General features: G+C 42.4%; 1 protein-coding gene across 1 annotated transcript in view; it reads right to left on the reverse strand.

Annotated features, from left to right (window-relative positions):
- Nucleotides 1-25,490, reverse strand: part of LOC124549153 (short chain dehydrogenase/reductase astE-like) — a 324,150-nt gene that overhangs the window by 134,364 nt on the left and 164,296 nt on the right. Inside the window, exon 3 of the mRNA XM_047125222.1 lies at nt 24,879-25,007. Coding sequence (XP_046981178.1) covers nt 24,879-25,007 — 129 coding nt within the window. The remainder of the gene's footprint in view (nt 1-24,878; nt 25,008-25,490) is intronic.

Below are 25,490 nucleotides of genomic sequence, written 5' to 3' on the forward strand. Positions count from 1 at the left end.
ACTCCAAATTTTTCTTTTGTTTCCTTTACTGATTGCTCAATATACAGATTGAATAACATCGGGGAGAGGCTACAGCCCTGTCTCACTCCCTTCCCAACCACTGCTTCCCTTTCATGCCCCTCGACTCTTATAACTGCCATCTGGTTCCTGTACAAATTGTAAATAGCCTTTCGCTCCCTGTATTTTACCCCTGCCACCTTTAGAATTTGAAAGAGAGTATTTCAGTCAACATTGTCAAAAGCTTTCTCTAAGTCTACAAATGCTAGAAACGTAGGTCTGCCTCTCCTTAATTTTTCTTCTAAGATAAGTCGTAAGGTCAGTATTGCCTCACGTGTTCCAACGTTTCTATGGAATCCAAACTGATCTTCCCCGAGGTCGGCTTCTACCAGTTTTTCGTCGATCTTGTTAGATACCGGATTTAAATTACACTGAGGTGGCAGACCATAGGATACCTTCTAATATTGTGCGAGACCTCCATTTGCTTTGGCACGAAGACTCGACCAGTGAGCGAAACCTGGCTAGGAGTCAATACTAACCTTCTGCATACTAAAGTGCATTCAGTGAGGCAATATTGGTTCATTTGTGCAGGATCCCCCAGTATTCTAGAGAAGAAACCGAAATTCTCGCTGGTCATCGTAGCAAGGCCAGGAGATCCTTCCCACGAGGTGGAATTTTTCGAAGGGTAGGGATTTTGGAAGAGACGACGATTCCGTTTCAGTACCTACCGTGGAAGGTCGTCTGGACCTGTCTTGTCCTGTCGGTCGCAGCTGTTGTCGGTCACCATCTCAGCCATTTTGCATTTGCTGCTGACTTGTGCGGGGGCGCATGTTCGCTGAGTTCTAAACACGAGGGTTATTCGCAAAGTAAGAAACGATCGGTCGCGAAATGGAAACCACAGTGAAAATCCGATGACGTTTTGCACAGGTGTGTTGGGCAGTGTCTCTAGTATGCCCTTCGATCGCGTTACGTCGTTCTTTTTAGTTCTGAGCACACAGGGAGCACATAAAGATACCTAGAACAATAGTGTAAAATTTGAAATTTTCCCGGCGAATCAACTGTTCAAAAAGATTTCGGGCTTGCAGCCAGTCGTCGTAAACTTCATTGCACGATATTTCGGCTGGACAACTGCCAGCCATCTTCAGGTGAGCCGAACGAGGACTGACGAAGACGTTCTCCGCTCCAGCTTATATAGAGCGCTGATAGTACTGCCGCGCATGCGTTGCAATTGCGGAGACAGAAGGACCACACCGTCCAGCGGCAGCACCCTCGCTGGTGGAACTGCAGTACTCAGCTGCCTTCGATATTGTCGTTGGCCGCAGCTATCGAAGTCCTCTCGCGTTTTAGTCTCGAGCAATTTTCGGAAATGACGGGATTCCGTGCGTTATTCAATTGGTAACCACTGTCACGGTTCATTAGATTTCCCGCAATGCGTATTTCGACTGATTCTTTGATAATGGAGTCCCAAAGAGTTGTTGCAGTGGCCAAAATCGAAGTTTTGTCGTACTCCGTTGAATGTCCGTTAGAAATTAGAAGACACTGGATGGTACGTAAACAATCTAATATACCTAAATAATATTCACCATAGACTATAAAAGGACACTCAATGCAGTTGTTGCAGTAGCCTCGTCAGTCTGAAGCTCTTAGCTTACACGTGCTATGACTGGTTGTGATGCTTGCAACAAGTTCCATCCGAGAAGAACATAACGGCTACGTTCTGCTAAAATTCAAAATTCAAAAGGCTGTGTTCTGTCATTGATTGTTCGTTGGTTGGTTGATTTGGGGGAGAGGACCAAACAGTGAATTCATCGGTCCCATCGGATTAGGGAAGGAAGTAGGTCGTTCCCTTTCAAAGGAACCATCCCGGCATTTGCCTGAAGCGATTTAGGGACATCACGGAAAACCTAAACCAGGATGACCAGATGCGGGTTTGAGCCGTCGTCCTCTCGAATAAGAGTCCAGTGGCCTAACCGCTGCGCCACCTCGCTCGGTCAGTGATAGTTATTCTTGCAATTCATGTTCCCGCTGGCTGGACGTATCTCCCACTTGCAACATTCAGCAAGATCTCTTCCGTATAGCTGTAGGTATTCGTCTTTAGATGGCGATGATAAGCATTAGACATTGCCGAAAAAGAAGCTCCTGAGGTGGCTAGATCACGGACAGGATGGCCGTCAGGGATGACGTCGATGAGATTTCATTTTAGTAATCGTCGTCCGTGGAGGATTTTGATCTGTGGCGGCCTCAACTCGATAGATGGCCGCCTCAGCTTTCCTTAATTCGGCAGCTAAGCGAACGGCTTGTAAATCTATTCGGCGACAAGGAAGGCTACGACGTGTTGAGGAGCGACCTCGTCCAAGCTATGGCGATGAATTACATCCCACAGGTCGATTATAATCGTGTGCAGTTGATTGACGCGAGCAGGCCTGTTGTGATGGTTGACATCTTGAGGCGTAATAGTCGTCCAACACTTACGTTCTTTCTCTGGAATACCGTACAACGTGTTCAGGACGTCCACAAAGGAAACAGACCGGCCTGTTGTCCTCTGTCCTGCAAACGTCTGCCTCTGCGGGGCGTTATACTTAGCGATGGAGTTGGTTGTGTCTGCGTTGATGGGATGCTGTGTTGTCTTTTGACAACACCGTGACATAGATCCAAGCTGACCGAGTCCAATCTTTACGGTGCCTTCACAGGTGGTGGAGATTAGTGCCAAATTATTTCTAGTTTACAGTGGACCTTGCAGAATCCGATGTATGCCACATGATAATTGCGTTAAAGTTGAAACTCTGCGTACTAGGAAGAGTAAAGGTTTACACCACATTTCACATGTAAAACCGTTTATTGAAAGATAATCTGCTTTTTAACTTTGCCTTTGCCATAAAACTTTTCACTTCACATTTCTAGTATGCTTTGTCAGACTTAGAAGCTGTTACCATGCAACAATGTTTGAAGTTAAATATCCAGTCAAGAACCAAGAGAACTTATTTAAACAGAAATTACGAATACATTGTTATAGTGAACAGACGACACAGTGTTGTTATTTGTACATTCTTGCTTGTTAGTTGCACGATTACGTAACGACTATCAGGCTTACATACTTAGGACATATACTGCCAATGAGATTTTAATGCAACATTTTGGTTTACTTGAAAAGATACTCTTTATTTGAAGTACATTCGGTGAGATTAAAGATGACTTAGCATTTGGTTTCTTTGATAGCTACATGGTTATATCACGACGCTACTAATATGTGACACAATTTACATTGTTGCTTTTGCGGTGTGTCTGTTTTATATCTGCACAGTTTTTCTGTATTATTCTGGAAAGTAAAACATGTTTTAGTAGTAACTTTTGTGGTATAGCTACAATGAGACAGCCTTTTCCCTAGCACAACAATACCTTACATTATAGTAATTTCTTGATCACGGTAAGGTACGTAATAACTACGATATCTATACGCAAAGCATTTCACTTTTGTTTATGATGAGGTAAGTACATTGACTTCAGCAGAACTTTGCTTACAGAGGACGATAACTACGACACTTCCACAGAATTATCTTACATCAAGACGCACATTTAGAGCTACAGGACACGCATTTGAGTGATTAATTTTGTATTTAAAACATTTATTTTTAAAGATTTTTGAATTACAAAGACAGTTTTCCATGATACATTTCATTCCATTGCTGTAATCTGTAACACCTGAGGGTATAATTACATTAATCCTCAGGGGGTACACGCCTACATTGTGTACTATGTGTCTGGCAAGTACAAGGAGCCCTAGCTAATATGGTATTTGCTTATACAACTTTACACATCTGTACCATATTTCTCTAACACATAAATTACACAGCTATCTGATTATTTAACAGAGAAACAAACATTTTTTTTACTACATCAGTGACACATGTTTACGCAATTACACAGTTGGATAACTTCACACATATGCAATTGTATTTTGTCTGTACTTTGTGAACTGTTCATATATTTTCTCGGAACCATTGTGATACTATGAGAGCTTTGAATGATGTGTTTGGTATGGGATCATGATATTTAAAGTACGTTTGAGGTAGATGACACTATTTAAATGAGCAGAGAATTTTTTTTAGGTTTTGAAATTATTGCAGAAAGCTACGACGTTTTTGAGATTTGACTGAGGTGTTATGATGTTATTATTACGACGACGATGTGTATTATGCTGTTGAGATATGTTTATGATCAATAAGCTGATGCTATATGAGGAATCTGATTATGCTACATATTTATTATGATGAAATATTGAAGTGTCGACGCAAGATTGACGTGTCGACGAATATGTATATGTGTAATAAGGTAAGGAATAATGAGAAGTGGTTAGGGACTCAGATTTGTGAAAATGGATGTTGGAAACCAAGAATCTTACTTTAAGAGTTATGAAATGTGTGTACATGCGTGAATGTTTCACAATGCCGACGAAAATGTTTTGGACACTGTTATATTTATAGGATTTTGTTTCTACAGATTTGTAACGCAAATTCTTGACCTGTGAAATTTTTGTTATATGAGACTGTCACTGTAGCGGAAACTGCTGTCGTAAATGTTTCGGTAAGAAAGGTAAGTGACCTTGATGTAATGAGTTTTGGGCGCCCAGCTGAGAGATAGTCGTCTGACAAAAGAAGGCCATTAGGTGAAAAAAGAGAGGCCATTATCCTTGCTATTGACATTTCCTTGTCGAAAGCATCGCAAATACGACACACTCAAACTTGAAAACATATAATTACACTGTGGATCTCTTAATTTATGATATTTACTAAAATGCCTAATGAAATGATGAGAAACATTTTACATCTATTGTCTTTCTAGTTGAGAGATTTTTTTGCCTTGCGAGACGCCATTTACCTAGTGAATGACGTTTCATATGTTGCTTTATATACAAATTTGCCTATTTTGTTTAATATCTAGTTTCTAGCTGCACTGCAGCATTGGTTACAATAAAATTTAATAGATGTACTAATATAGATATTTTATGCCTACAGATCCAGTAAATAATAACTTTATGATCTACTTCAAAAAAAAAAAAAAACGAGGGAGCACAAAAAGACATTTCCCCTCACAGGAATTGCATACATAGTTTTAGTCAATGACTGGTAACTTTTTAGTAGTGTAAGTTTAGGTGATGCATCACTCTCGTGTTAAGATGTGACATAGGTATTAGACATGGCCATCTTTACTGTAATATTATTTCTGCTTGAACTTTGTCATGTTTAGGAATAAGTTATTGCATTTGCTGCTGCTGTTTGCCAGGCGTAGTTCTACTGAATTTTACATTGTATTAAGCTAGTTATACTACTGATTTATTTTTCTTGTTGCTGCTCATTGCCTCATATTAGTTGTATTTGCTTTGCTAATTCCTATAATGCTGCTTGCTTTGCCAATTTGCATTTTTTGTCATTGCTGTTTGTGTTAATTGTTTTGTGCTGCTGCATTGCCTCGTCCCTTAGTTTATGCATCTGAGCTCAGTAAATTTAAGTTAGCTTAAGATGGGGTAGGCTATATAAGAGAACGAGTTGTGATGAATTGGAAGAAATGCATTGAGAAGCTATAAGAAAATGGTTTGACCAAAAAAGTATTTTGAAAGAGGATATGAACAAAAAAGTAGGGTTTAGAGACAACAAGTTTAGGTAGGATTTTCTTGGAAATAAATGATGAGGTAAGATAATGGAAAATAAATAATGAGGTAAGAAATATGTGAACATATAAATACAGAACGCATGCTTGGATAGGATGTTTTGGTGGAAACAAATGTTGATATAAGACGATGGAATGAAGTTTTGGGTTGGAATGCAGTACCAAATGTTACACTGAAAACAAACCCTGCCCTTTCCTCATGTGTTTTCCCACTATGTGGTTGTGTACCCTTGGGTATTTGTGTTCTTCCTGTCTTTATGTGTTTATCTGATGAGAGTTACATTGTACAATTTTTCTGATAATATGTTAATTACTTTGTAAAGATGTTTAGACATTATTTATTCTGTTTTGTTTTAATGCTCATGTGTGAAGTTGATGTTTCAAAAGTTATTCTGATCTTTTATGTATTTACTTATGTCATAATACCTGTAACACTCATGTATATGTTTATTTCTATTCTTTTGTAAAGCCCCTATTACTACAAATGTTATCTGTATTGTTATGTTCTTCAATTATGTATTTTGTATCTTTGTTATTGTATTCTTAGGTTATAAAATTGTAGTTGACACCAGTTCATCAAATTAAGTAACTTGTAAGCATTCATTACACTGCACATATTTCTATTGGTCATAGTATATGCACAATATGTGAAAAAAAGGACTGTTAGTGTTTGGACATGTGTTAATAATTCAGCAAGGGACTGATTAACAGCATTGCTGGTTCTAAGGTCAATTCCAAAAACTTTGTGAGTGGTTTGTGAGTGGTTTATTGACTTGCTATATTCTCCGCAAGACTCTTAGATGGCGATTGTGCACCTGCACAGTCGCAACAGATGGCTGCTGGCCGTCTCTACAAGGACTGCAGTGGGTCTGCATCTTTGATTGCCCACCAATACCATTATTTCTACAAGGACTGCAGTGGGTCTGCACCTCTGGTGGCCCACCAATACCATACACTCTACCAGGACTACCGTCGGTCTGCTCTGTGATGACCTACCTACCAATATTCTTCAACTTCAACTGACTCTGCTGTGGGTTTGCTCTGTTGTGGCCCATTAGCTGTCTGCATGTCATGAGTCAGCACTGTCTTTCTGTCTTTCCGTTGGAAGGACATCACTACTCTTCAAGACTGCATGGAAATCCACTACTTCCATGTGCATTCTCTTTTACTGCTCAGACTTTGAGAAAAAAAAACACTGCAATTTTACCGTGATGAATGATCAGCACTGTCTTTATGGACTGTGAGAAAATTTTTGCTTTTGATCAACATTGTATCAATAAGTGTGTGCATTTGATTTCTTTGTTATTGTAATTGTGAAAAGTTTTTAACAAATATGTATTGGCCAGTGCCCAAAACAATTTGTAAATTTTTTTTGTGGGGATGGGGGCAATGTAAGTAGGCTGTTTAGATTTTCTTATTGGTAACGTCACGTAGCGCTCTGTATGAAAGTCACTGGCTGTGCTGTGTGCAGTCTGTGGCTAGTTTACATTGTTGTCTGCCATTGTAGTGTTGGGCAGCTGGATGTTAACAGGGCGTACCGTTGTGCAGTTGGAGGTGAGCCGCCAGCAGTGGTGGATGTGGGGAGAGAGATGGCGGAGTTTTGAGAGCGGATGATCTGGACAGAGAGAGTAAATTTGTAATACTGGATATCATGAACTTTTGAACACTATTAAGGTAAATACATTGTTTGTTCTCTATCAAAATCTTTCATTTGCTAACTATGCCTATCAGTAGTTAGTGCCTTCAGTAGTTAGAATCTTATATTTAGCTGGCAGTATTGGCGCTCGCTGTATTGCAGTAGTTCGAGTAACGAAGATTTTTTTGAGGTATGTGATTCATGAGAGGTATAGGTTATTGTTAGTCAGGGCCATTCTTTTGTAGGGATTTTTCAAAATCTGATTGCGTTGCGCTAAAAATATTGTGTGTCAGTTTGAGCACAGTCATGTATAATTTTTCTAAGGGGACGTTTCAAGGGTAGTAACAATTGTCACGGAGAATGTACCACACGGTCGTCTGGCTTACCCTGTACTGGCGGGCCCACTGCCTGGTACTGACACGCCAGTCGCCTTCCACAGTGGTAATCACATTTATCTCCAAGTCTGGTGTCTGAGCATTTCGGGTATGTCCTCCACGATTTCCTGCTTCCGGAAACGAACCTGTCTCAAACGGCGAAACAGTAAACAGTAAAACTTCCTGTACAACCTGTCTGTTCACTTTACTAGCAGACCTCTAAACAGGAGTGAGTATTCTTAGAAATGAGCTATTCCATAGTGCAGCAGGATATTTTTCTTAACCGCGTTACTTTTGTCTCTAACTATCTACGAAATCAGGGAAGCTGTGTTATCACCTAACACTTATATAGTTTTAATCTCGCGATACATTGCAATAACAAACCTGAAGATATGAAGTATCCTGGGCGAACCAAAATTCGTGTATTCGAACGGCACAGCGCAGCATTATAACGACACAAAAACCTCCGTAGCAAAATTTTGTGTTGTGCACATTTTCGATAAAGAATGAATGTCAAAGAAAGGCAGTTTGCCAACAGTGTTATCACATTTAGGACAAGTAATTCAATCAGTACTGCGTAGTCTTGTTGCTCCGTTATTGTATGGGGTATTTTTTTGCATTAGAATACTCGATTTCGAAAGTTGAATTTCAAATCAAGGCATAATTTTTTTGAATTTCTAATTTTGATCTACCCAATAATTCTGTGGCACACACTGTTTCTTAAATGATAGATACCCTGTAACTTCAGATTTTTAAAAGTAGAACATAATTATTGGACACACATCAGAAGTAGAAAGAAATTTTCACTCTGCAGCGGAGTGTGCGCTGGTATGAGACTTCCTGCCAGATTAAAACTGTATGCCAGACCGAGACTCGAACTCGAAGTGCTCTTGCCCGCGAAAGGCAATGGTCCCGAGTTTGAGTCTCGGTCCAGTTTTAATCTGCCAGGAAGTTTCACATCAGAAATATTCATGAAGGGTAACAATCCGTAAAAAAAAATAACTGCCATGGGAGAGAAATAACTACAACTTATACATGTGGAGATGTTAAAGTACATCCTATTCGGCTGTTAAACACATGCTAGTGACAGCATGTCTCCCTCATAAAACATACGAAGTCTTCTTAGCACTTTCTCAAACAGATAGCCCTGAAAACATTTGAACTCGCTAGATAATCCTCCTCTGCACCCTTTGCAGCATAGCAACATGCACAGTCATAAGAGCAACTTGGAAGAGCGGTATTATTTTTTCCACTTTCATCTCTGGAGTAGAATAGACGTAACCCTCGAAGCGGGTTGCTGGAGCTGCTTGTAACGCAATGTCAAAATGAAATTTAATAGACATGATACGTAGTTGGTACTAATCGATGAACCAATGTCAGTAGATTACACCGGAAACTGGGTTCGAATGTATTTGTTGAAATCGTGTGGAACAACACATTTAGAACGGGTTCGCGCCTGATCATCATCACTGATTTAGTTCAAAATTTTGGTATACACGTGGTTGGTAAGAAATGAAAGTGACAGAAGTGTGAACTCCACAAGTTTATCGTTTAGGAAAAACAGCAAGTTATGCTAGCACGTTTCCAGGCAGCGACTGGCGCAGCGGAAAAAGTCTCCTTCTCTTTCTTCTTCTTCTTTACTGTATCTGTCTTATGACAGGTGTCAAATGGAGGTTCTCCATCGTGTCCGGTTCTGAGCGTCTTCTTTCATCTGTTTGTATGTTTGTTCTCTTTTAATATCATTCATAATTCCAATTTTCTTCTTATCTCTTTCGCTCTATAATTCTTTCTTATAGACAATTCCTATCCAGTATATGACCCAGACAAGATGACTTCCAATAATCTCCTTTCTTCCCCTATTTTCTTCATTACTTCATTACTTCTTGATCCTCCGCCACACACCGTTGGTGGCTTGCGGAGAAAAAAAAAATAATGATTGATAAGCGACAAGGAAGCAACACTGATCTATTATTAGGAAACAAATTAAAAAAACCGCAGTTCCTATATAACTACATATTTGAATGGAATAAATGAAACAATTTGCCGTGAAACAAGGAATATGTCCAACGAACGGTGTTATGGTAATAATGAGAACCATTCCGACAAAAACATTCATTTCTTTTGAGAAACTTGAGTTTCTCATGGCATGAAAACGTCCGTAGAAGTTACGGAAGTGCAATCAGCTGATATCTTCGACAACCGACGACATGACTATGACACTCTTAGTAAATTACGATATGGTCTCTCCTTTCACTCGTGCTCCTCTAATTCGTTACGATTAAGCGAGTTTAGGCTTGTTTTTTTATTTAAGTAACCTATTTCAGCAAGTATTGACTTTTTTAAGGTGGCAGCTGGAATGAACATCAAATTAGCATCTTACATGAGATTTTACACGTCATAACAAGTAGATGAATATGTCGCCTCACATACTTCGGCGATAATGACCAGATTTGCCTACCAAATATACAGCATGTAACGCAAAGGGATGACACTCGATTCGACAGTATTAACACAAGGAACCCAAATCCTGCCAACGGAGAGCAGCACGATTCGTTACAGGATCATTTAGTAATCGTGAAAGCGTTATGGAGATAATAAACTCCAGTGGAAGACTTTGCAGGAGAGACGCTCAGTAGATCGGTACGGGCTTTTGTTGAAGTTTCGAGAACATACCTTCACCGAGGAGTCAAGCAGTTTATTGCTCCCTCCTACGTATATCTCGCGAAGAGACCATGAGGATAAAATCAGAGAGATTAGAGCCCACACAGAGGCATACCGACAATCTTTCTTTCCACGAACAATACGAGACTGGAATAGAAGGGAAAAGCGATAGAGGTACTCCAAGTACACTCCGCCACACACCGTCAGGTATGGATGTAGATGTAGATCCTTAAGTCTGTCAGTCCACTTCATTTTAAGCATTATTCTCCAAAGCCACATTTTAAAACTTCCTAAATATCTTTCTTCTTTCTTTTTAACTGTCCATGATTCACTTCTGTATAACGGAAAGACTACAGACTGGTAACCCGAAAGTCGTAGGATCGAGTCCATATAGGGAACCTCATTTTTATTTACTGTTTTTACGTACTTACAATGTAAATAAACTGAAGTGATGCTCATTTTATTGCTTTTACGAGTGGTGTTCAATAAGTAATGCAACCTATTTGTTTTCTAAACGCAGATTGGTTTTATTCAGAATTCCAGTGTTCCATTTCTAGCCCACTCTTTTGGTTTCAAAACTCTATTTTTCAACACACTTACGGCACTTGACTGAGAGTGTCTGTATGCCCACATGATACCTCACTACTTGTCGACGTCGGAGGCAGCGTCTTGCTACATCAGTAACCTCTCCATCAACCACATACTGCTTGCCGTGGAGTGCCTCCTTCATTGGGCCAAACAGGTGGTAGTGCGAGATGGTGACTATAGTTTGGATGAGGAAGAACAATCCAATGGAGTTCAGAGAGCTCCTCTCCCGTGCGCGGCTTATGTGAGGCCTTGCGTTGTCGGGGAGACGAAGAACTTCGTTTGCATTTTAGTGGCGACCAACATGCTGAAATAACATTGGAGTCACCTATGTACGGCCGGTCGACACGTGGGAGATCGGACCGGTTTGCGCGGCCTTGTTGCGATGATGACAGGCGTCTCGCCCAACAAGCCACCGTGCTTTTGTTCACCTCCAGGTCTCCGTAGATGTAAGCGTCTATAAATATCTGCGATGCTCTAGTTTCCCGCCAAAAGAAACGCAATAGCAGTTCTCTGCTTGGAACGCGCTTTCGTTACAGAAGCCATTTTTAAAGCTACGTATAGTGCCACCACCTATCGGAACTTCATGAAACTACAGGGGCTGAATTCCACGACGTCCCGAAACAAATTCTGCATTTTTTCAACCGAAATTTGCCGAGAAAAAATTATGTGTTGCATTACTTGTTGAACGCCCCTCATACGAATATTTTCTTAGAAGACTTACAGAGGAGCGTGAAGGAAAAATTTTGGATTGTTAATAAATTACTAAGAAGAGATTGTTAAGTGCACAGAACTTCATGCATAAAATTAGATAGTTTTAGTGTTTTACCATCAGGGGAAGCAGTATGTTTTTGGTGATCTTGCACATTATATAAATGCCGTATTTATACCTGTGCGCATTAATTACAATCCTGGCCAAAATTATTTGCGGAGTGCTCGAGGACACTTTAAGTGCAGATCTCTCTTGGAAATTTATTTGCAGTTTCATATTTTCCATTTCCTTTTCATGCCTTCTGTGAAAATATTAATAAATACAGTACATTGAGCACCACTTCGATTTATTTATAGTGTAAATAACGCAAAAATTGTGGATACAATATGTTTTAATGTAGGGAGCCTACTCCACAGCCGGCTGCTGTGATCGAGCCGTTCTAAGCGCTTCATTCTGGAACCGCGCGACCGCTACGGTCGCAGGTTCGAATCCTGCCTCGGGCATGGATGTGTGTGATGTCCTTAGGTTGGTTAGGTTTAAGTAGTTCTAAGTTCTAGGGGATTGGTGACCTCAGGTGTTAAGTCCCAATAATGCCCGGAGCCATTTGAACCAACCTACTTCACGACCCTCCGATTATCGTTCTATACTCTTCCAGCTGGGCCAAATGCTGCCTCGAAACTACGTTAGCGTAAATGGCTCATGACTTGCCAGGCCAGTGCCAAAAATGCTATTTTTTCTAAGCGCTTGGCCATCTGGAGGTCCCAATTCTGTCACTTTCACTTCTGCTCAGATCCAAATCAAAATGTTCAAAAATGTGTGATATTTTATGGGACTTAACTGCTAAGGTCATCAGTCCCTAAGCTTACACACTACTTAACCTAAATTATCCTAAGGACAAACACACACACACCCATGCCCGAGGGAGGACTCGAACCTCCGCCGGGATCAGCCGCACAGTCCATGACTGCAGCGCGCAAGACTGCTCGGCTGATCCCGCACGGCTGCTCAGATCTGCAAATAGAATAAATATGGATGAAATCGGTGGTGACAAGTAGGCGCGGCCCTCTTGTTAAGTTAGACGATGTGCCTGACTGATTTCATTGGTTGGCAGAGAACTATCTAGGATAAAATAACCAAGACAGACGAAGCAAGAGAAGGGTGCAGTCGATATTTTTCTCCTTTTCTTTGTCGGAAGGGAAACCTGAAGAAAATGGAAGCAATCTCGACAACATACCTGAAAGTACGGTGGAATATAGTGGATGGAATGTAAAGTAAACATTTCAAAACAAAATAAGTCGTTAAAAATGAAATAATAAAAAGCAACATTACTCAAATGAATAATAAAAACATTACTCTCATTTCTGTGTTGAAATGAAATAAATGTAGGTGTTTTGTATAAGATCTGCTGTAACTATTGTGTAACGATTAAGAAGCAAAGAACTATAACACGCAGCCTAAAATTATTAAAAAAATTACACCTAAACGCCGCGGAAACGAACTCTCGAACTCGAGTAATCTAATGCAAAATTCTAACAACTTCACTAACTGGGCGGCACACTAGGATCAACCTGCCGGTATTTGTCGTGTGTGTGACTGCATTATTGGCAAATTACTTCCCCTCCATACCAATTTTCTACCGAAAATACGCACGTGACCAATTTTTTTTGCAGACAGTTTTGTACTGTCAGTATGCAAGAAAGCATGTTGTGTCATCCGAATGCGCCAATTTTGGTTCATCTTGTATTTTACGAGGAGTATGCTATTGCGCAGGTGGATCACTAAGACAGTGATCATACATCAATCAAAGCCAGTCGGCCATGTATTTGATTTGTACTTTCGTCTTCCTGCAGATGTGATCCTATTTCAAAAATGTGAAAAGTCTCTATGGTACACAGATACACTGACTGTACAATAAACGTTTTCATAGCTAGCAGAAAGGCGTTCTGGAGACACTCCAAAAGTTTTCAAACATGTTTTCACTGAAACAGACTCTTTTGTCCCCCCGAAATTTCGCTATTGTTAAAGTCAATTTTCATCTAGAGATTCATCTGTGGAAACAATTTCATTATTTTTTTTATTTTCTTGGAGTACGAACGTAAACTACGGCACACTTAGCTGTATACCTTACTTGTTCCAGGATTTCTTCCATGGCAGAGGTAGGCGACCATTCAGGTTTGACACAAACTGCAATTATGGAAAAGTCTTGATCGCACAGTTCTTTATTAATTTATGTAAGTTCTTACCTCGTTTTACGGATAAAATAATCTTAGTATATTTACTCGTCGATGTGACTTGTCTGTGGTTGATGATTATGCTATCTGTCGATATAGTTCATTTCTTTGATAGTTCAATACGCTACAAGCAGTTTGACACTGCATTCATTGAACTGATAACTGTAATGCCATCTGCAGTCTTTTTGAAATGACAATTCATTGCTGTGTACGGTTCATGCGCTCAGGTTGCTTCGCCTAAAACTAGATCTAAATGTTAGTCTTGAAATGGTTGCGCATACAGTGTTTGTCAAGATCATGTATTGTACTAGTATGCGTTATTTATTGTCCCGCAGTTTAAGTCTGACGATGATTTTTCGAAACGCGTGTCATTAAATAAAGAAATGTGCGGTGAAGACTTTTCCATAACTGTAATCTGTGGCTTGGCTGTATATTCTTACTCTTAATATGAGTAGTACAATCACTGTTGATATATATCTAAGTTTAGTTGTTAACATTTAAATAACAGGAATATAAAAGAACTGTGCGATCAAGACTTTTCCATAATTGCAGTTTGTGTCAAACCTGAATGGTTGCCTACCTCTGCCATGGAAGAAATCCTGGAACAAGTAAGCTATATATATATATATATATATATCGTTTCGATAGCATTTACATTTCTTCTCGGAGCTCAGTAGCTTACTCCACAATTAAACAACCTACGAAATGCCTGGAAGTAGCTGCATTTAATGGCTCTTGTGTTGAAATGAGAGAATTATTTTTACTTCCTTCCTTCACTTGCACGTCGTGTTTAAAGCGGATTGCCTATCAGGGAGAAGGAAGAAACGAGTGAAGAGTGGGAAGTTGACAACGAAGTCATTAAAGGCGAAGCACTAGAGCGGATTGGGGAAGGGTGGAGAAGAAAATCAGCTGTGTCCTCTTCAAAGGAAACAATCCGGCAGTTGCCTACTGAGATGTAGGATAACCACGGAAAACCTAAATCTGGACGTCCGAACGCGAATTTGAACCAACGTCCACCAGGATGTGAGTTTAGTTTCTCACCGTTGCGCACTTTGGCGGTTGTCTTTCCGAAATGAACACGGTTGGTGCAACAGAAGTCTTTATAAGATTCCATACCTCAGTCGATAACATCGCAATCCATATTACAGAGTTACTTTGCTGTCCTTCTGTGTGTCTGTTCGTATGTCAAGATCCTTTTTCTTAGGAACGGGTAGAGGTAGGAAGTTGGAATTTCTGTCAAATACTAAGGTCCACGACCCCTGGTTAGATAACAAATTTAATCTTCTAAGTCAATGCAATAGGAAGATTGCGCCATTTATGTCACAAATTTTGATACTAACAAACTCACTCAGCAAAATCTATAGATGACCTCTCTATAGGCATAATTAAGTTTGTGTGGAACCCTCATGGCGGGGAACGCACTCATACTTGTCCGGTTTTTTAATTAAGTGAAATGCAGGCAGCACCGCAGGTATGAGCCAACAGACAGACGTCAGTATTACTACAGGCTTAATTATACTTTTTTGCGCATTCTATTGCTCACAAGCAGATGAAAACTACCGGTCTTTCCAGCACGTGGGACGTTTCTCTCTTCTGCAGATATAAGATAAGCATTATATAAAACTGAGGAAAATGAGTTGGGTTTTGCACGCACACCTGTGTTTGCGATCTCTGCACGAAAGCCTGGTCAGGTGCTGGAACTTCATCTAGATCTGTCTGAAAGATATTTCCCTAATATCTCTCACTGAACTGACAGCAAAGGCGGATATTTATGCGGTAGTATAAAAATGGTTCAAATGGCTCTGAGCACTATGCGACTCAACTGCTGAGATCATCAGTCGCCTAGAACTTAGAACTAATTAAACCTAACTAGCCTAAGGACATCACACACATCCATGCCCGAGGCAGGATTCGAACCTGCGACCGTAGCGGTCACGCGGTTCCAGACTGAAGCGCCTTTAACCGCACGGCCACACCGGCCGGCTATGCGGTAGTATATACCGAACCATTTACAACACTGGCACCACATTCGTGAGGAGCTACTCGGTCAATGAAATATAGGTTTTCAGTAGTTTCCCTAGCGTTCGCCTTTAACGCTATTGGTCTGCAGATCTCTCAAAATAAGATACTTAGCTGGTGTCTGGATTTCGAAAAGGGCTCTTCACACAACGTGCCATTTTTCAATTCAGCAGTCAGATTGTACAAAACGGAAATTACAAGATTTTGCTAACTGGTATTTTCTGTGACCTTATAAAAGATTTGATTGTGCAGATCACAGTATCTTCTAGACAAGCCAAACTGTTATGGGTTTATAATCTTGCTGGTAACTAGTCATCCTACGTATAACAACGCAAAGGGTCGCATTAAGAAACCCAGAGAGTGTAGGCAACGAAACAGCATCTTCAGAATGGAAATAATCACTACAGGCGTACCACAGGGATCCATATTGGATCCGCTCTTTTCCATTTTATATACAGTTTGAGCCACGATAGACGTAATACTTATTTTATTTCGTGAACTGTTCCACATATCGAAACGCGGTTTCTGGCAAATGATAGTACGCTGAGGATGATGTACTTCTGCATGTATCGATCGAGGTATTGAAGAACTTATGATCTTTTGAAATAGAATGAGATGCTTTTTTTACGGCATGCAAAAGCGCTAGAAAAGACGAGTGCAGTCATATAATGCTTGTTAATGTTTTGGTTTAAATTGTTCCCAAAAGAATCGGAGAAATCTTTTAAAATTGAAAGGCAAGCGGCCGGAATCGCCTATTTCCGAAATCGGCCACGTCATTGTTACAAGCCTTTCGGGCGTTTACTGGTCTGCCCTCCAGACCTAGCAGGAAGTCTGTCGGCTGTCGGTAGGTCATCGCTGCTTCAACACTCCTTTTATGCAAACTTGCACACCAATGAGGTGGCGCTATACAGGCTACTTTTATACGGCCAATGGTGGCACGACACGTATTGCCAAGGAATGTGGGATGGCCCAGAGGAGTGTCATTTGACTGCTTTTCATTTACTTCTATGGGCAGCACTGAAAGGTGCAGTCTATCATGTAGCCCCAATTACAGCAGGTAATATTGTCTCGTCTAATCGCCGCAGTATGTAGCGGCGTATCATCCAATATTCTCTCATCTGTTCATCCATCTCTCGAATGGCGATTGCAAATGTGCCTTGCAGTCGATCGTAAATTTTTTGAGATTACTGTTAAGTGTAAAACTGCGTGATAAGCATTTATTTTGTCGGTACATGTCGTGAGTCATTCCAAATAAACTATTTTGTTTTTTCAAAGAGTGTTCGGTCTAATTGCAATTTCGAGTAGTATTTATAGGCACATCTGTCCGGCGCCAGATGGTTTACTTTAAAAAGCAGTCAGGCATCTTCCGGCAAAGACAGGACAGATACTATCTTTTTTCAAATCTAGGAAAGTTGATACAGTAGTTGCCTCTTTCCTCTGACGAGGGCTGTTTATTATCATAAAATATGTGTGGCCTACGTTTCTGTTTCGGCTTTGAGAAGTAAGCAGTAGCGGATAGGGCTTAAATAGAACACTCCTTGACCATACTGCAGTTTTTTCCACAGAAACCTGGAAGCGTACACACATTCGAAACAGTTTTCCTGAGCACCATGTGATGCGCCAGAAGCTAACATAGTTCCATATACAAAAATCATAGCTGAACCTGTATCGACGTCGTATAGGGAATGAGGCTCAATCGCAATAGCTTAAGTCTGTCTTGCTGCCTCTAATGACGGAGCCTAGCATGACAACACTGTTTGGCGGTGTTTAAACCGCACACACTGACTCTGTCATACGACTTCCCAGTTTTAGTACACTTCTCGATTCCTTTTGCAAAGAGTTTCAACCACAACCTTATATCACTGTACTCTCAGTAATACGGCACCGGCTGTGCTGGTGCACTCTTTTATATCAAATTGATACGCAAATTAATTTTGTGACATCTGATTGATTTATGACCTTAACCTATTGTTCTGTTAATTGCATTATGATCCGTTGAGGATAATCCGTCCTTTCGAGAAACACCCCTCCCTCCCCCGCAATCATCCATCCTCACCACTCTCCCCTCCCCTCGCCAATACAAGCACACTTTCAGGACTGAGTTGCCTCCCACGCTATCAATTTGATTGACTAAATAAATCAATAAATTAATTAACCCCTTCCCCTCTGGTAAATTCCCCTAGCCCTCCCATCCCATCTCTACCTGGAAATTGGCGTGTCTGTGCTGGAAAGGAAGGATTTCACGACAGGAAATTCAAATACATAGCAAAGGATATACTGTTTATTTATAAAACTGAATTAACAGGGATTGGAGCTCTCTCGTTCATCATTCTCCACTGCCGTGTAAAACACATCGAAAAGAAGTAATAAATCTATCACTTTTTCCGATCGTGCAACGAATACCGTCAACAAGCTCACCACATGTAATTACACTGTTAGAAATCTTTTGATCACGAAGCACACACCGTGTGCCATCCATCGGACTGCTCCACGCGTCGGTGTCCGAGAGACCGCACTACGCTCGCTCGGGCCCAGCGGCCGTTGTCAGCCGCATCGCGCGCCAGGCGCGTGTGTGGCGTGCAGACCTGAAGTCGCGCTAATCCCCAAACAAAAGTGTCAAGTGGCGGCAATATTAATATTTGATACCTTACAGGTTTACAAGTACCTGTCTTTGCTCTTTCATAAGTGGTCGCGTCCTGTTTGTGAGTGCGTGAACCAACAGGTCGAAACACACAGACAATTTCCATCCCTCCTCACCGAGCGAGGTGGCGCAGTGGTTAGCACACTGGACTCGCATTCGGGAGGACGGCGTTTCAATCCCACGTCCGGCCATCTTGATTTAGGTTCTCCGTGATTTCCCTAAATCGCTCCAGGCAAATGCCGGGATGGTTCCTTTGAAAGGGCACGGCCGACTTCCTTCCCCGCCCTTCCCTAATCCGATGAGACCGATGACCTCGCTGTTTGGTCTCTTCCCTCAAACAATTCAATCCAATCCATCCCTCCTCAGAATACTGCAACCTGATTGGTTCCCACCAAATTAGCGGCCACAGCTTGAGTCTGTATAAACCCTGCCCCCTCCACCCCCAACCTCATTCTGCCATCGTTCGCCAGTGTCTTAGGTCGTCTTCTTGCTCGTGTGTGAGCGCTACCAATTTGCAAAAAAATGAAGCGATCAGGGGCATCAAGCAGCAGAGCCAATGCCAGTGGCGACAAACTCACGAACCAATGGGAATTACCTGATTTAATATTCAAATCAACAACTTTTCCTTCGACTAAGAATTTTGTAATAGCAGTATTAAATACATTTCGTCTTATTGTTGCAGCATATATCCACCAAACGGTGGATGAAATGAATACTGAGATGCATCAGCGGCAGCAGCAACAGTATCATAAGTAGTATATATATTTTTCTTCGTATATGTAATATGCTGGTGTTATTTAGTGGCCAGTCAGTGAGTCTTTGCTGTTGAACATGATTTAGACACTCAAAATCGATAACTGTAACTTTTTGACTTAGAATTTCGTAGTACTGAATACAAGTCATCTTGTTGTTTCAGTATATGGCCAACATAGAATTGGTAGAATGGCTGCTGAAAGCCAGGTTGGTTGGTTGACTGATTTGGGGAGAGGGCCAAACAGCGAGGTCATCGGTCCCATCGGATTAGGGAAGGAAGTTGGCCGTGCCTTTTCAAAGCAACCATCCTGTCACTTGCCTGAAGCGGTTTAGGGAAATCACGGGAAACCTAAATAAGGATGGCCGGACGCGGGTTTGAACCGTCGTCACCCCAAATGCGAATCCAGTGTTGAAAGCCAGGAGCAGCGGAAGCATCAATACTGTAAGTAGTATATACACTTTTCTTCTTTATAGCAGTGTTTGTACATAATATGATGCTGTTTGACAAAAATTTCGTCGTGTATGTAATACGGTGCATATTCTTTGCTGTTGTCGTAGACGATTTCCTGGTGGAAGAAGAAGAGGAACAGGGGGGGGGGGGGGTGTATGTATCGAGGATAAGCAGGAGCCACTGCAGATCTCCAATAAGTGTATATTATAAAAAAATATTTTTTCTCGTAGTTGTTTGGTGTGTTTATATTTTTATTACTAAACAACTCATATGTGGTTTTAGATGCTATTAGTGAGATGGACAGATGGCTCTTCCCAAATTCAGGCAAAGACGAAATGCCACAGTGGGTGGAGGAGACGGAGGAGGACCTTCGTCGATGTGAGGATTTGTTAGAGGATCTAAGAGAAATGCCAAGGTTGGGTGAAATAGGTAATACATACTTAACTCTGCTTACAAATAACCAGTGTTCTTTCTTTCCTTGCAGCAGCTGGCCATGTCTGGAACTGGTATTTAATTTTATTTTAATGATATTCGTCCCAAATCCTGTATCATTTCAGTGACACTCTCTTCCCTATTTCGCGATAATACAAAACGTGCTGCCCTTCTCTGAAATTTTTCGATGCACTCCACCTGGTAAGCATCCCACACCGCATAGCAGTATTCTAGAAGAGGACGGACAAGCGCAGTGTATGCAGTCTCCATAGATCTGTTACATTTTCTAAGTGTCCTGCCAATAAAATGCACTCTTTGGTTTGCCTTTCTCACAACATTTTCTACGTTTCCTTCCAATTTAAGTTGTTTGTATTTGTAATTCCTAGGTATTTAGATGACTTTACAGCCTTTAGATTTGACTGATTTACTGTGTAACCGAAGTTTAACGGATTCCTTTTAGCACTCACGTGTATGACTTCACACTTTTCGTTATTTAGGATCAATTGCCAAATTTCGCAACATAGACATATATTTTCTAAATCGTTTTGCAATTTCTTTTGATCTTCTGACGCAAAATACCACAACACACATTGCGCTATGACTCCTGCTGCTTGTCATCTGGGTCCACTTACAAGTAACGCTCGATGTGACGACCACCGACGTCACCACAGATACGGTACATCCGTGCCACGTTCCGATACACACGATCACAAATCCCTGTTTCAAATGGTTCTGAGCACTATGGGACTTAACATCTGAGGTCATCAGTCCCCTAGACTTAAAAGTACTTAAACCTAACTAACCTAAGGACATCACACACATCCATGACCGAGGCAGGATTCGAACCTGCGACGGTAGCGGTCGCGCGGTTCCAGACTGAAGCGCCTAGAACCGCTCGGCCACTTCGGCCGGCCCACAAATCCCTGGCCCTCCAGCATCAGCCGCAGCCATAATCCGCTCCAGTAGATCTTCCTCAGATTTCACAGGGGACCACGGACAATGTTCCAAAAAATTCTTAACCTCGGTTTTCGTATGACATACTCAAGCTCAACGGAATGACATGTAAACAACCCTGTGATGGGTGCGGAACATCAGGTGTTCAGTGAATGACTCACGTAATATCCTTGTCAGCGGCGTTGAAACTGCGGGAGATATGAACGTGTGTTGGTTTTCTGTGTAGCGAGAAAACGGTAGGTTTCTGGAAGAGAGTTCCTATGCTAAACATAACCGTTCTGGTCCCTACTACAGGTTCTCAATGTTTGTAGAGGAAATTAGTTACACCGTGTACTTTCTCTTTGTCGACAATTTGCATTACAATCAAGCCTAATGGAGACACTTCAACATTTGGAAATAATTTTCAATAAAGACAGAAGCTGAAGAGATGAATTAAAATTGATGTCACAGCCGGGGCTTGAACCCAGGTCGTCTGCCAACCATCCACCACCATCGCGGAATGGCTAACAGAGCAGCAAGGACTACTCTAGTCTGTTGCCCCCCCTAACGCATATTTCAGTTCGCACCTTTGGCCCATTTTCCCCTTCTTAAATAGTCAGTATTGTCAAGGCTCTCCGGTATTGGAATAGCACCCTAGCTTTGTACGTAATGGGGAAATCCTGCATATATTTCAGGTACAGATCTATTGATATGATGGAATTGCATTTTCCTTGAGACAATTTAAGAAGGGGAAAATGTGCTATACTGAGGGAGTGGTTAGCGCATCTGCTTAGTAAGCAGGAGACATTTCTTCATCTTCTAATTACGGAAGATAAAGTTGAAACAGAAAAATGTATTTCCATCAGGTAAATAATTTTGTCTTAAAAATAAATAATTGCTTATCTACTAATGGAGTGTCACAGAACGAAGTTAAAACGTAATTCAGTACTTCACAAGGCCTGATCACAACATGAGAAATACATGCATGTGGGCAAATCAATAAGAAACACATTATCAAATGATTCAAATGTCTCTAAGTACTATAGGACTTAACATCTGAGGTCATCAGTCCCCTAGACTTAGAACTACTTAAACCTAACTAAACTAAGGACATCACACACATCCATGCACGAGGCAGGATTCGAACCTGCGATCGTAGCAGCAGCGCGGTTCCGGACTGAAGCGCCTAGAACCGCTCGGCCACAGCGGCTGGCCAACGCACTATCCTACATTTTTAGGTGTTTTACACCTCTAAGCTGTGCAATTTATGCAGTATCATATTTTGGAGATAAAAATGTGAAAAAATCGACCAACTATTACTACCTTCGTTCAGTAATGTCTTATGGCATATTCTGGCATAATTAATATTCTTTCTCTTTTCGTCAGCATTTACCCCGCTGAGTTAAGGGCTCCACTGTACTTCAAGTTCTAACAAATTTTATTTTTATTAAACTTTGCGGCCGTTTGCCCCTTCTTGCCACGGCAAGCGTCACTTACCTAAAGGAGGGAAGCCGTGTGCGCCAGCTGTCTGTGAGCTGTGTAAACTTTGTTCTGTGTGCAGTCGAAATTTAACTACACTCCTGGAAATTGAAATAAGAACACCGTGAAATCATTGTCCCAGGAAGGGGAAACTTTATTGACACATTCCTGGGGTCAGATACATCACATGATCACACTGACAGAACCACAGGCACATAGACACAGGCAACAGAGCATGCACAATGTCGGCACTAGTACAGTGTATATCCACCTTTCGCAGCAATGCAGGCTGCTATTCTCCCATGGAGACGATCGTAGAGATGCTGGATGTAGTCCTGTGGAACGGCTTGCCATGCCATTTCCACCTGGCGCCTCAGTTGGACCAGCGTTCGTGCTGGACGTGCAGACCGCGTGAGACGACGCTTCATCCAGTCCCAAACATGCTCAATGGGGGACAGATCCGGAGATCTTGCTGGCCAGGGTAGTTGACTTACACCTTCTAGAGCACGTTGGGTGGCACGGGATACATGCGGACGTGCATTGTCCTGTTGGAACAGCAAGTTCCCTTGCCGGTCTAGGAAGGGTAGAACGATGGGTTCGATGACGGTTTGGATGTACCGTGCACTATTCAGTGTCCCCTCGACGATCACCAGTGGTGTACGGCCAGTGTAGGAGATCGCTCCCCACACCATGATGCCGGGTGTTGGCCCTGTGTGCCTCGGTCGTATGCAGTCCTGACTGTGGCGCTCACCTGCACGGCGCCAAACACGCATACGACCATCATTGACACCAAGGCAGAAGCGACTCTCATCGCTGAAGACGACACGTCTCCATTCGTCCCTCCATTCACGCCTGTCGCGACACCACTGGAGGCGGGCTGCACGATGTTGGGGCGTGAGCGGAAGACGGGCTAACGGTGTGCGGGACCGTAGCCCAGCTTCATGGAGACGGTTGCGAATGGTCCTCGCCGATACCCCAGGAGCAACAGTGTCCCTAATTTGCTGGGAAGTGGCGGTGCGGTCCCCTACGGCACTGCGTAGGATCCTACGGTCTTGGCGTGCATCCGTGCGTCGGTGCGGTCCGGTCCCAGGTCGACGGGCAGGTGCACCTTCCGCCGACCACTGGCGACAACATCGATGTACTGTGGAGACCTCACGCCCCACGTGTTGAGCAATTCGGCGGTACGTCCACCCGGCCTCCCGCATGCCCACTATACGACCTCGCTCAAAGTCCGTCAACTACACATACGGTTCACGTCTACGCTGTCGCGGCATGCTACCAGTGTTAAAGACTGCGATGGAGCTCCGTATGCCACGGCAAACTGGCTGACACTGACGGCGGCGGTGCACAAATGCTGCGCCGCTAGCGCCATTCGACGGCCAACACCGCGGTTCCTGGTGTGTCCGCTGAGCCGTGCGTGTGATCATTGCTTGTACAGCCCTCTCGCAGTGTCCGGAGCAAGTATGGTGGGTCTGACACACCGGTGTCAATGTGTTCTTTTTTCCATTTCCAGGAGTGTATTTGAGTATTGTATTTTCTAAGGCGGACAGTGGAGCTCAGCCCAGCATTTTCCTAAAAGAGCGTTGGAAAACGCATAAAACGACGCTCAAGCTGGCCAGTGTCCCAGCCACGAACGTTTATGAAAATGGTTCAAATGGCTCAGAGCACTATGGGACTCAACATCTTAGGTCATCAGTCCCCTAGAACTTAGAACTACTTAAACCTAACGAACCTAAGGACATCACACACATCCATGCCCGAGGCAGGATTCGAACCGGCGACCGTAGCAGTCCCGCGGTTCCGGACTGCAGCGCCACAACCGCACGGCCACCGCGGCCGGCCGAACGTTTATCCGCTGCGGGAATTCGATCCTGGTGTGGCTTACATTGCCCAGCTAGCCTGTTGTGTGATACCCTACTCGAGCAAGTCCCTGCAATAAATCATCATTGAAGAGAAAGGTGTTCATTGCACAGAAGCGTATATATATCAACAGGTTTTTTTTAAGGTATTTTATATTGTTGGATTGCAGTAAATGTTCCAAAATCCTATTACAAATCGATGTCAACAGCATGATCTATAATTTAGCGGATATACTTGCTGCACTATTAATGCAACCTGCGCAACTTTCTAGTCTTTACATAGGTATCCTGAAATGCAGCCGCAATATGAACGTTATCTTCATGAAGCGGCCAAAAGAAGGAAGTCAGTGGGATAATTATGATGAAAAAAACGGAAGTGGTTTGCATGAACTGATTCTCGAGAAGCATTGCTTGCCGAATAAGTGTATGAAACAGGAGATGGAGGCCTCACCTTAGCATTGATGACGTCAGCGGTGACTGCGGCGGCGTCGATGTCATCGTCTACGCAGATGAGATGGCAGCCGCAGAGCGCCAGGTACGCCGCCAGCTCCCTACCCAGGCTGCTGCCTGCGCCGGTCACCTGTCGCAGGCAAACGCTGTTAAAACGATTTGGGGTATAATACCCGATATACTGAATGGCTATAATTTAACTGCAGCTGCACACAGAAGTCCAGTGTGGGCTGTAATTATCGCATGTCAGTGAGGCTCGGTTGACATTCTAATGCGTAAATGTGGAACCGATTTACGCTACAAAAAATTGGTTCCGATTTTGGCGGCCCTGTACTGAATGTCGTCGATGTCTCAGGCGCTCATACTGAAGAAATTTTGTAAGCAGCAGTTAATAACATTATGCCCTTCTCACTTGTTTGAGCACTGCTGCCTACGCCCCGTTTCAAATCCATTGCATATGAATACATTTCTGTACGGCTTTCTTCCATTCACACCGCCATATTTGTTTCTCATGGTCAAAATTACACTACTGGCCATTAAAATGGCTACGCCACGAAGATGACGTGCTACAGACGCGAAATTTAACCGACAGGAAGAAGATGCTGTGATATGC

This window comes from Schistocerca americana, chromosome 1 (assembly GCF_021461395.2).
Source record: "Schistocerca americana isolate TAMUIC-IGC-003095 chromosome 1, iqSchAmer2.1, whole genome shotgun sequence".
Lineage (NCBI taxonomy): Eukaryota > Metazoa > Arthropoda > Insecta > Orthoptera > Acrididae > Schistocerca > Schistocerca americana.